Source organism: Sinocyclocheilus grahami, unplaced genomic scaffold (genome assembly GCF_001515645.1).
Source record: "Sinocyclocheilus grahami isolate Dianchi unplaced genomic scaffold, SAMN03320097.WGS_v1.1 scaffold34.1, whole genome shotgun sequence".
Taxonomy (NCBI): Eukaryota; Metazoa; Chordata; class Actinopteri; order Cypriniformes; family Cyprinidae; genus Sinocyclocheilus; species Sinocyclocheilus grahami.
The window spans coordinates 1994724-2006627 of NW_015505213.1; the positions used below are offsets into that span (position 1 = coordinate 1994724).

Sequence of the window (11904 nt, forward strand, 5' to 3'; positions counted from 1 at the left end):
AGGACAATCATCCACAGTGACAAGCGCAACAGCTGTGATGGGGAACGTTTAGAGATGGAGAAGCAGATAAGGTGAGTGTGTTCAAAGACAGACTGCCAGCAATGCTGAACAATGCAGCATTTGTACATTGCTTAGTTTTTTTTGTCTCATGACTATTTCTAAGAGTGTATTCATCACTGTGTTTGTAGGTGTGGTGAGGAGGACGGTTCTGGAGAGAGGGGACTTCTCCACACCTGGAGGGGATATTCTTACAGCACCACACCAGAGAGGGTGCTGCTCTCCCGGCCAGTGCTCCAGGCTGCCCTGGGAGCTAGACATGGCGTTCTGCTAGTAGAGGGTAATACATTTATTATTCACACATGCAAATTTGGCTGGGCAACTCTGTAGAATCAAAAAAACTAGTATTCGATGAGCTCTTTGTTAACAGGTTAAAGTCAACATCAAAGTGGATGCTATTTACATGGTCTTATTGTGCTTATTAACAGGGGCGGATTTAGTGAATTGGGGGCCCTAGACAAAATATAGGAATGGGGCCCTATACATTTGCACACATTTCCCTAGATCAACCTTGAGGTTCGTTTTTTTGTGTGATGCTTGCTGCTGCACAATGGTGCCCCATAGTTGTGTCCAATGTTTCTACATTTTTCATGTACATGTTATAATGGCTTTCTTTCACGTTGCAGACCACGAAATAGCAACGGAGTTACAGTTGAGATATAGGTTTTCACAAAAACAAAATAAATTATAAAATGATAAACCTCAAAATTGAGCGTCAGACGTATAAATTGCTATAAAACCGGGTTATGTGGGTGGATTTTCGCCTTGAACAAAAACTACAGACTGGATTATTGAAAATGAACATTCATTCTCTGCCAGTAGGAGGCGCTTTTGGAACGTCAGAAATATAGAATGAGAAAAGTGTGGAAAAAATATAACCTATATTGATGTGGAAAGTCCACTGATGAGTTATCAGCATAAGCCTGTGTGCAAAGACAGAAATATAGAATGAGAAAAGTGTGGAAAAAATATAACCTATATTGATGTGGAAAGTCCACTGATGAGTTATCAGCATAAGCCTGTGTGCAAAGACTGTCTAATTCTAAACTTTAAAATACATTTATTTTTTGTTATTTTAACTACAAATTTAAATAAAACTGAAAAAATAATGAAAAGGCACACCTAAACATTTACACACCTAAAGATTATATCAAATAAAAAAGTAACTGCGTCCTCTATACTTTCTCATAAATGAGTAAGCGGCATTTAAAACAATTATAACCATAATACACACTGTTTCTCAATATTTAATTACAGCTTCAGATGCATCCTATTTTCATCTCCTTCAAGCAGGATACACAAAGAGCACGTTCAGTTCAGACGGTTGTCATGGTAATAAACACCGTAATCGGCAACTGTTCGCGTGTCAGCGCTTAATGCGCATCTCCTATATGAAAAGCATTTTAGGGGGCCCTTGGCTTTTAGGGGCCCAAGGCAGTCACTTACCTTTGCCTAATGGGTAAGTCCGCCCCTGTAATAACATGATCTGCCTTGCCAAGCTGACATCATCAGCTGTGATAAGTCTTAGAAAAGTAGCACAGTGATTTAAGAGGATAGATCACCCCCATAAATAACTACTCATCGATTACTCACTCTCATGTCATTCCAAAACCTGTTTAACTTTAAATGACATTTTACGTTTGCAATTTATTTTTAGGCAAATTATCCTAAAATGAAAAATAATCGAGATGGGATCAATAACATTTGCATACATGGAAGTGCTCTCAAGGGTGAATGTGACCCGGCAGCCTACACAACAAGTATTTATTTTGTGTTGTTGGATATTTGTTTCACGAGAAAACTGCTGAAAATGTTTCATGTTCACAGTGATTTTCATACTTTTTGACTCTTAAAGGTCCCATATTGTCAAAACTGAACTTTCCTGGCTTTTTTCACGATAACTGAGGTCTAGGGGCTATTTAACTACCATATAAGTTTCAAAACAGTCAGTCCACAGTTAAATGCACACAGCCTGCAAAAAAGTAGCTGTGATTTTTCACGAACCGTTGTGACTTCCGTAAAAAGTTGACGTCAGAACTACACAGTCACCGCCTTCAGTCACCACCCCGAGCACCGCCCACCGTCCCACTCAAACCCCCAGACAGCATCGCATCCATGCTATTGCTGAGCAACGACAACACGGAAACATGTCGAAAAGGTTAACTTTAACCACGAAACCAGATCAGCCGACCTGTAACGTTACACTCTCACTCAAAGGATGGACGATCTGACAGGATTGTTACTATGAGGTGGATCGCATCTAACGTGTGTCTTTCTAGTCATGATGAAGATGTATATACATTTCAATTTCAGCAGGCAACTATTTTTACAGCTACATTATTGTTCCAGCCACAATTAATCACAACAATGTATATACAATTACAAATGATTATATATAAATTGTCAGTTTGTTGTTTTACACACATGCACACAGACATTATTTCATACAGGACATAGTCATGACTCGTGAGATGCAAGAAACATAATCAGTAAACGTGCCCATAACAACAAAAGACAATACTTTATTGAACCTTTTCTGATAAGAAGTATGCGCTGCAAGCATGAGCATTTTTGATGATCATTTCTGTCCAGTCTGCTTGTTTTATCACGTTTAACCACAGCTGTTGTCGTTTTTTTTGTCTGGCAGTGGCAGCAGATATGCGATCAAATTTCTAATTTAAGGCTGTATTATGTCGATTCTGGCACCAAACATCACAATAAGATGATATTTTAAGCTCCTTATGTAGCCGAATCTGCGCTGGTTTGAATGGGCCGCCTCCAGTTTCCCCTTTGTTTTGCTGCCTCCAGCTAGCGCTGTGACGTTGCTGACCCTAGTTACCTGTGGTTGGCCTGGCCGTGCGTCACTCAGAAAACAACAGGCCAATCAGAAGAGAGGCTCATGAATATTAATTAGACAGGCCAAAATCGACCTGTTCTCAGCAGAGCTCATGAGAAAGGCGCTGTAAAAATATATTGAGATATTCTTCAAATATATATTCTTAAGGACATCAAAACCTAAAATAAAACTCCAGAAAGGTGTAAAATATGTGACCTTTAAGACTGCCTCCATATAGGCCTTTTAATAATTGTTGTAATTGTAATAAAAAGTTTTAATAATTGTTCTAATTCTGTGAGATATGCAAGTCAACAACACAACTAATAAAGATAACTACACAGAGGAACAATATTGTTGCAGTGTTTCAGAATGCTTATTTTTAGTTGATGAATGATAAAAATGTCGACAGCCAATCACTTTAAAACACGCAAGCATTTAATATGGTAGATGACAAAACTGCTGCGTATGCTCGTAATAAACAAATCTATGTGACCAACTTAAACCCAGTGATGGATTACTATTGAAATGATAGAACTTCATCTGCAGAAATGTTGTTCCAAGAAGAAATTGTTGAATAAAGTTTTTTTTTTGTTTCTTTGCACACAAAACGTATTCTCGCAGCTTCATAACATAACATAACGGTTGAACCACTGATGTCACATGGACTATTTTAACGATGTCCTTACTACATTTCTGGGCCTTGAACGTGTCAGTTGTGTTGCTGTCTATGCAGGGTTAGAAAGCTCTTGGATTTAATCAAAAATATCTTCATTTGTGTTCCAAAGATGAACAAAGGTCTTAAGGGTTTGGAATGACATGAGGGTGAGTAATTAATGACAGAATTTTCATCTTTGGGTGAACTATCCCTTCAAGGTATGACAAAGCAGCTTGTTTTAAAACTTTTTTTTATGAACAGAAACTTGGAGATTAGAAATATTTAATTAACTAACTAAGTGCAAGAATTGTACATTCTTGAATAAAAACAATCATTTTTGAGAGGGAAAAAAGAAATATGATTTCAGTATACATCTTGATTTTGGGTTAATTAAGTTATATTATTTTAATATAATTAATTGAAATAATTAAGTCATCCCGTGGCCCACTTGGAAGTGTACTAATCTCCCCTAGTTGGCACGGGCCCCTTGGTGGAAAACCATTGCTTTAAACAGAAGGTTGTGAAAAGACTATTGACTATTGTATCTCATACATTTTTCATTATTATTGCAATCCAGAAATGTCACAATTTATATACTATATTTAGGGGGACACGTCTATAGCTTTGGCGATCTGCCGTGGAAACAGAACCAAACATCATCAGTAGTGACTGAGCCTGTTTTGGAGGCGGTTCTTAGCGAACAACGTGTTGTTTTTGTGACTGCTGGCTCCGCCCACAGTGGAGTCGTGACAGAAGATGGAGGAGTGCACATGTGGGGAGAAAATGCTCACGGCCAGTGTGGCCTATCAGGACTCTCTGTTATCCCTAACCCCACCCCTGTGGGTGTGCTCAACTCAGTGGCCACTCCCCCTCAGACGGTGCCGATCCTGGAGGTGGCGTGTGGGGATCAGCACACTCTGGCTCTTTCAGCCAAGCATGAAGTCTGGGCTTGGGGTAGCGGGTGCCAGCTGGGCCTGAACACTTCAACATTTCCTGTCTGGAAGCCCCAAAAGGTAGAGCACCTTGCTGGAAGGCATGTGTTGCAGGTGGCCTGTGGAGCTGCTCACAGCCTGGTTCTGGTGCGTTGTCTTCCCCCTCCACAAGAGCCTCGGAAACAAGACAAGTGCGGTCAGTGCCATCAGCTGCTGTACACTATGACAGACAAAGAGGACCACGTTATTATCTCTGACGGCCATCACTGTCCGCTAGGTGTTGAGCTAGACAGCGGTGAGGCCAAGTCTGCATTAGAGGGCAGCCCAGATCAGAGGTCTCCTACAGAACCTGGCCCATCCATGCCAGCTCAGATCCCAAAATCACCCACCTACAGCACCAACCCTGAATTTGCTCCTCCTCCTGAGAGCATACCTGCCTCTGAACCCCAAAATCAGGTTCCTGCATCTAGCCAAGAACATGTAGAACCAGCCATAGAATACTCGGCAGAGCCTGAAGCTCCAGCCACAAATGGAGAGGTTTGTGTCGAAGCCTCAGAGACCAACACCCCTGAGCCGGACAGCTGTAGAGCCACAGGGGGGAAGTCCTCCCCATATCCCGATGAGCAGGCAGTGAAGGCCTACCTTAAGAGACTTTCTGATCATGCCCTGGCAGAGCACACCACCAAGACTCCCAGCACGCTTCATTCTGCTCAGGTTAGTCTTAAACACAATGTCCAGCAAGCATTAAGCTGATATATGAACACCAGTTTTGTTGGATTTATATACATGAATTGTAGCTTTTCTATATATTTAGTTGGAACTTTTTCACTTTATAAAATTGTTAGAGGTATTAAACCTGTAACAGTATTACAATTCTGGCTGATAAATAATTTCATGTTATGGCCAATAACTGATAAAAGACCAGTATTAAAATTAAATACTATTGAGTCTAAATATATTAATAATAAAACACCAAAAACTAAGATCAGCAATTATTTGATAAAAAATACAGTAAAAAGGGTAATATTGTGAAATATGATTTATTACAATTTCAAATAAATATTTTCAGCAGTAATTACGCCATTTTTCAGTGTCACATGATTCTTCAGAAAGCATTCTAATATGCTGTTTTGGTTCTGAAAAACATTTCTTCTAATATTATTACTGTTCCAGTTAAAAATGCTTGTGCTGCTTAATATTTTTGAAAAACAATGATACATTTTTTCAGTGTTCCTTAATGAATAGAAAGATCAAAACAACAGGTTTTGTAACATTATCAACACCTTTACTCTCATTAGGAATCAATTTAATGCATTTTTGACTTAAAAAAAAAAATCTTATTGACCCCAAACACTGAACGGCAGTGTATGCTATTATGCCTAAATTCAGTCGTAGCGTTTACAGGACTAAACTGAGTTTTTTTTTTTGTATTTTTTATTTATTTAGATTAAATATTTAATGCATCTTCACAGAATAAAGGTATAATATATAAAATTAATTTTTGAACAGTAGTGTATATATTTGTATATCTGTATCCAAATTTAATGTAAACAGTTAACTGTTAGCTCGTTAACATGCTAAAACCCTGTTTGAGAAATTGACAGCTTCCCCTGTAACAAATATTGGTAACACTTTACTTGAAGGGGTGTGCATAAGACTGACATGACACCTTCATAATCATGACATGACACATGTCATGAATATGAAGGAGGTTTTATGCATGTTTATGACAACTGTCATTAAGTGTCATTCGCTCAGTTATGTCATTTTTAATGCAAATATGACATTATTTGACCTAACCCTACCCCTACCCTTACCCCTAACCATAGCCCATAACAAAGACATCTCAAACAATGTCAGCTTTGCACTAAAAATGACATAACTGAGCAAATGACACTTAATGACAGTTGTCATAAACATGCATAAAAAACCTTCATATTCATGATATGTGTCATGTCATAATTATGTAGGTGTCATGTCATGATTATGAAGGTGTCATGTCAGTCTTATGCACACCCCTTCAAGTAAAGTGTAACCCAAATATTATAGTTAAAAATATCTAGATTTTTGTTTATTTAGTTAAAATCACAATCCTGACATCACTATCCAACTAGTTGACTATTCCAAGCCATCACAGATCAAACTGTTTAATTGCTTCTAAATGCACAATTCTAGTTCTCATATCTTTCGTATCATAGCTGTCCAGTGACCGTGCTGATCGTTTCACCTCTGACCCCTTGATCCCGGTTGCCCAGTCTGTGACTCCAATGGGCTCCGCATTAAACAACTTGGTGGTGTCCTGTGCCTCTGCAGTGGGGGAACGTGTAGTGTCCACATACGAAGCTCTCTCTCTGAGAAAAGTGATTGGTTACTGGGTAAATGTAGTTTTTCAGTTTTTATACAATTTGTTTACATGTTTATTACATCTGCTTAAGCATCAAACCAATACATTTTCTATGTCATTTTCACTCTTAGCACTTTTATTGGGAAGAGACTGAAAAGTAATGATCCAGCTGTGATGTGTTTGACCAAATTATTTTGTGCTCCAGGTTCCAGGAGAGGGCCGTGAGCGAGTAGAGGAGAGACTCCGTCAGGAGGAGCCCATACAGGGGAAGAAAAGCTCCAGCCTGGGGGACATCCGAGAGGAGGAGGCGGAGCTCAGCCGTCGCCTGTCCCTGCCTGGCCTGCTCTCTCAGGGTACACACATTCTCCTTCTCTTACACCCAGTCTCCGTAAGTCCGCATGGGCATGTGTGTCTACACTTGAGTTTTCATTAGCATGGACTAGGTGATGAGCGTCTTGCAAAGTTTTGCCTCTCTCATCCATCAGCTCATTGATTGCATGCTTGGTGTTTCTGCTGCAGAGGCTATGAATAACTAACAACTCCATTCCTTTTTGTGACAAATTTCATAAATATTTAAAGAAAATGGTCTGCTTTTTTAATCATCTGAGTGTAGAGAGTCTGACCAGAGGAATGATTGCTATGAATGTATTCTTTTATTAGCTGAATATGTGCAGTTTAATCATAATCCTGTGCAGTGTGTTGAGACTTAAAAACCCTGCAAATCACTGCCTGGCCAATTTTTGCTTACTGTAATGTGTTTGTTAATGGTAATGGTTGTATTGCCATGGCTCTTCAAATTTCTGCCGATGGCACTTGTGGACAGGTTTCCCATATATTGCTGTTGCCATGGTTACAGACATTGCAGAGTTTGAGGTGAAGGAGTCGGCATCCAGCTCAACAACTGAAGGTATTTTTGTGTAGTTGCAGTTGTAAAAAGTTTTAGATTTAGAGGTAGATTTTATGGGTGAATCTCACAGACACATGTCTAAATTTCAGCTCAAACTGTAATGCACCCGGACGTGTTACTTTACATCACTTTAGGTTTTTTATTTTACAGTTGTTTTTGTAATTCTCATTGTCAGTGGTGGTTATCTATATTAAAACCATAGTAATACTCTAAATCAGTAATACAAAATGTGTTTTAATTGAATTTAGAATAAATGAAAGGCGGTATAACAATTTCTTGAAATTTATTTGAATATCTTGCAATTTACTCTTCCATTCAAAAGTCTGTGGTCAGTAAGAACAGAAATTTTGGTAACACTTTTACGGTGTCCTTGTTACATGTACTTATCATGGCAATAACAGCAAATTATGTCTATAATTACATTCAACTAATGCTAAAACAAACCAATATCCTAACCCTATAGTAAGTACATGTTGTTATAAAGAATATTACTCAGTACCTAATTGTATAATTACACTGTAGCAAGGACACCTTAAAGTAAGGTGTAACCGAAATGCTTAATGTTACAAAGAGGTTACAAATTTGTTATTTCTATTTTAAATGAATCCCGTTTGAAATTTCTATTCATCAAAACATCCTGTAAAATGTGTATCACAGGTTTCCACAAAAAATATTAAGCGGCTTTTAATATTGGTAATAATCAGAAATGTTTCTTGAGCACGAAATCAGCATATTAGAATGATTTCTGAAGGATCACGTGACACTGAAGACTGGAGTAATGGCTTTGCCATCACAGTAATAAATTACTTTTTACTTTTTTATTTAATGTAATTGTAATCAGTTACAAATTTTGAATGGTAGTGTAAATGGTTGAAGACAAATTAAAAATTTTGATCTCGGGTATACAGGTGCATCTCAATAAATTAGAATGTTGTGGAAAAGTTCATTTATTTCAGTAATTCAACTCAGATTCTGAAACTCGTGTATTAAATAAATTCAATGCACACAGACTGAAGTAGTTTAAGTCTTTGGTTCTTTTAATTGTGATGATTTTGGCTCACATTTAACAAAAACCCACCAATTCACTATCTCAACAAATTAGAATACTTCATAAGACCAATAAAATAAACATTTTTAGTGAATTGTTGGCCTTCTGGAAAGTATGTTCATTTACTGTACATGTACTCAATACTTGGTAGGGGCTCCTTTTGCTTTAATTACTGCCTCAATTCAGCGTGGCATGGAGGTGATCAGTTTGTGGCACTGCTGAGGTGGTATGGAAGCCCAGGTTTCTTTGACAGTGGCCTTCAGCTCATCTGCATTTTTTGGTCTCTTGTTTCTCATTTTCCTCTTGACTATATATATACATACATACATACATACATACACATATATATATATATATATATATACATACTGTATATATATACATATATATATTGTTTTTTTAGAATATTTTTTCACATGACAGTAATCATTGATTTTGGGTGAAAATGTGTATAATAGTCAAGAAAAAAAATTCTAAATGAAAAAACTGCAAAAAAACCCTTCATTTTAATAGTTTAAAATACAATTTCTTAGGGTTTTGCTTGTGTTTGGGGAGAAATATGAATATAAGTCAAGTGATATAACACTGTGAAAAGTAGTCCTTCTGGTTTTTAGTTGACAAACAGGTTGTAGATACATGATATTTCCCTCTTTTAATTTACGTAATCAAAACAAGTTCAAGTCTCTAGTGTGTCAGAAACTTTCTGCTCTAGTGATTTGCATGCGTTTAAAATGATTTACATTTAGTTTGCTGCGTTAGAGATTGTGATGCGAGGACTTTTTGAGGTCTCTCTGCTCATGAGACTCCAGGATACCTCAGCCTGGTGTGTTTGTCTGAGTTCATAAATCAGCTGAAGCTTGATGCACAGGCTAGAGAAGACAATGGTGGCCAGCTACCTGCAACACACACCTTTTCCCATCTCCTCACCCCCACCTATGTGACAGATGGACCCCAGTGGGGCTGGAACATAACTCAGCACGGCAGCAGTCTGTGTGTGTTTTGTTTGTGTATGCACCTGGCCATACTGTGTATATATGTGTGTGTTTTGCAGAGTTAAGAGAATTTTGTGGGTCTGCGTCTGTGCTGTTAAATGATTCATGTGAATTTTCCCTATGCTGTTTGTTTGTGTTTATATGGCAGAACTTAACTAATGCATATTCAATGAGGGACAAACTGCCTTGAGTTGCAGTTTCTTATGATCTGTCATTTTGTGTCTTAGTTTAGATGTGGACTGTGTTCGGCCTCTAGTTATTGATGTTCCAAATTTCTTTGAATGTGTTTTTGTGTTGTTTATTCTCTTGTTCCCGTTCTCTCAGTGTCTCCGCGTCTTTTGCGGCGAACGAGCCGCCCCCGTGCACGGGCCATCCCGCTCACTCCAGGAGGCATTCCTGAGGCCGATGCCCACCTGCCTTCTTTGCAGACAGAAGTGTGGAGCTGGGGACGTGGCCAGGAAGGGCAACTTGGACATGGAGACCTCCTTTCCAGGTCAGAATCCTCCCGTCAACAGAGCGGCCCAGTCCTCTCTTCCCTAACCGCTCATGAGTTACATAAGATTCCAGGGCTTTAAATTATAATGTGCTCTGCTAAAATGAGGACAGACTCATTAGGTGCATTACAGAGGAACATAATGTGGTGATTTCTTTCTCTTTCTTTTCAGACCGCAGCCTGTCTATGTAAAGAGTCTGAATGGTAAAGAGGTGTTGAGGGTGGCTGCAGGTGCTCATCACTCTCTCGCTCTGACTGCCCAATCACAGGTGACACACTTCACCTGCACATCCGTGGCTGTTCTCTTGAGCGGTGAGTCTGTATTAGTATAATTCGTCCTGTAATATGTGTGTGTGTGTGTGTGTGTGTGTGTGTGTGTGTATATGGCAGGTGTTCTCCTGGGGCTGCAACACTTCTGGACAGCTGGGACACATGGAATCCCCCACCACCCTTCCTCACATAACCAAGGTACAGTATATCCACATATGTGCATAAAACAAAAAAATATCACAAGAGGGAGAATAAAATACCGTGCCTTTTGAAATGGTTTAAAAGGGTTGGAAATTTTAAATTGCTCTGGAAAAGAAAAAAAAACTAATATTTATTATTTTTTATTCAATTAAATATATTGTTTTTCCATGTATAAAATTCGAAGTATATATTTCTATGTATAAATATATCTTTCTACATTACCATTCCAAAGTGTTTGAAAGAAACTATTAAATTTGTATTAGCAAAAGTTTAAAAAATATTTAGAATTTTACAAAATATTTTATTTTAATCTTTTTAATTAAATTTTTTATTGTTTTATTTTGGATACAATGTTGTACTTTTGAACTTTTTTCATTCATCAAGCAATCCTGAAAAATATCTATAATGGTTTACAAAAATATTAAACAGCATTTATGATTTCATGTGATATTATATGACACTGAATTCTGGCATAATAGCTGCTGAAAATGCAGCTTTGTCATCACATGAATAAATTACATTTTAAAATATATTAAAATAGAAATCAGTTCTTTTAATTTGAAATAATATTTCACATTATTACTGTTTTTACTGTATTTTTGAGCAAATAAATGCTGCCTGGGTGAACATTAATCTTACCAAACCCCTTTGAGCAGTAGTGTAGTTAATATTATGTTTTTATTTATATAACAAATTTTCCCATACTGTTTATTCATTCAATTTGTCTATACATTTGTAATATTTCTATAACATTCTATATAACAATATAACAACATATTTTTTACTTACATGAATGTATGTAATTAAGTTTTTCAGTTGGTTTTAACTAAAGCCTATTTCTAGGACTGTCCCTTTGACTAAATCATTCCAGTGTACTGATACATTAAACCTGTGAGCATCAGCTCATGTTGTCATGTTTTCTTCAGTTTCTTAAAGGGGTCATATGATGCGATTTCCAGTTTTCCTTTCTCTTTGGAGTGTTACAAGCTGATTGTGCATAGATAAGATCACTGAAGTTGCAAAGACTAAAGTCTCAAAACCAAAGAGCTATTCTTTATCAAAGTTAAGATCTACCTCACTATGTGGAAATATTTGCATAATGCCGCCCAAATGTGCACGCAAAGAATAAGGCGTGGTTTCAGTAACAACGGTTAGTGTTGAAGCAGCAT

At 37.7% G+C, this 11904-nt stretch overlaps 1 protein-coding gene across 3 annotated transcripts in view; it reads left to right on the forward strand.

Annotated features, from left to right (window-relative positions):
- The window catches only part of LOC107581351 (alsin-like), a 34181-nt gene that overhangs the window by 911 nt on the left and 21366 nt on the right, over positions 1-11904 (forward strand). For 2 of the 3 annotated variants that reach the window (XM_016266876.1, XM_016266877.1), the window contains exons 2-10: positions 3-71; positions 189-337; positions 4155-5194; positions 6679-6855; positions 7030-7177; positions 7648-7731; positions 10096-10264; positions 10437-10533; positions 10655-10732. In XM_016266876.1, the coding sequence (XP_016122362.1) occupies positions 55-71; positions 189-337; positions 4155-5194; positions 6679-6855; positions 7030-7177; positions 7648-7731; positions 10096-10264; positions 10437-10533; positions 10655-10732 (1959 nt within the window). In that variant the 5' untranslated portion in view covers positions 3-54. The remainder of the gene's footprint in view (positions 1-2; positions 72-188; positions 338-4154; positions 5195-6678; positions 6856-7029; positions 7178-7647; positions 7732-10095; positions 10265-10436; positions 10534-10654; positions 10733-11904) is intronic. The other variant, XM_016266878.1, reaches the window with a different exon arrangement.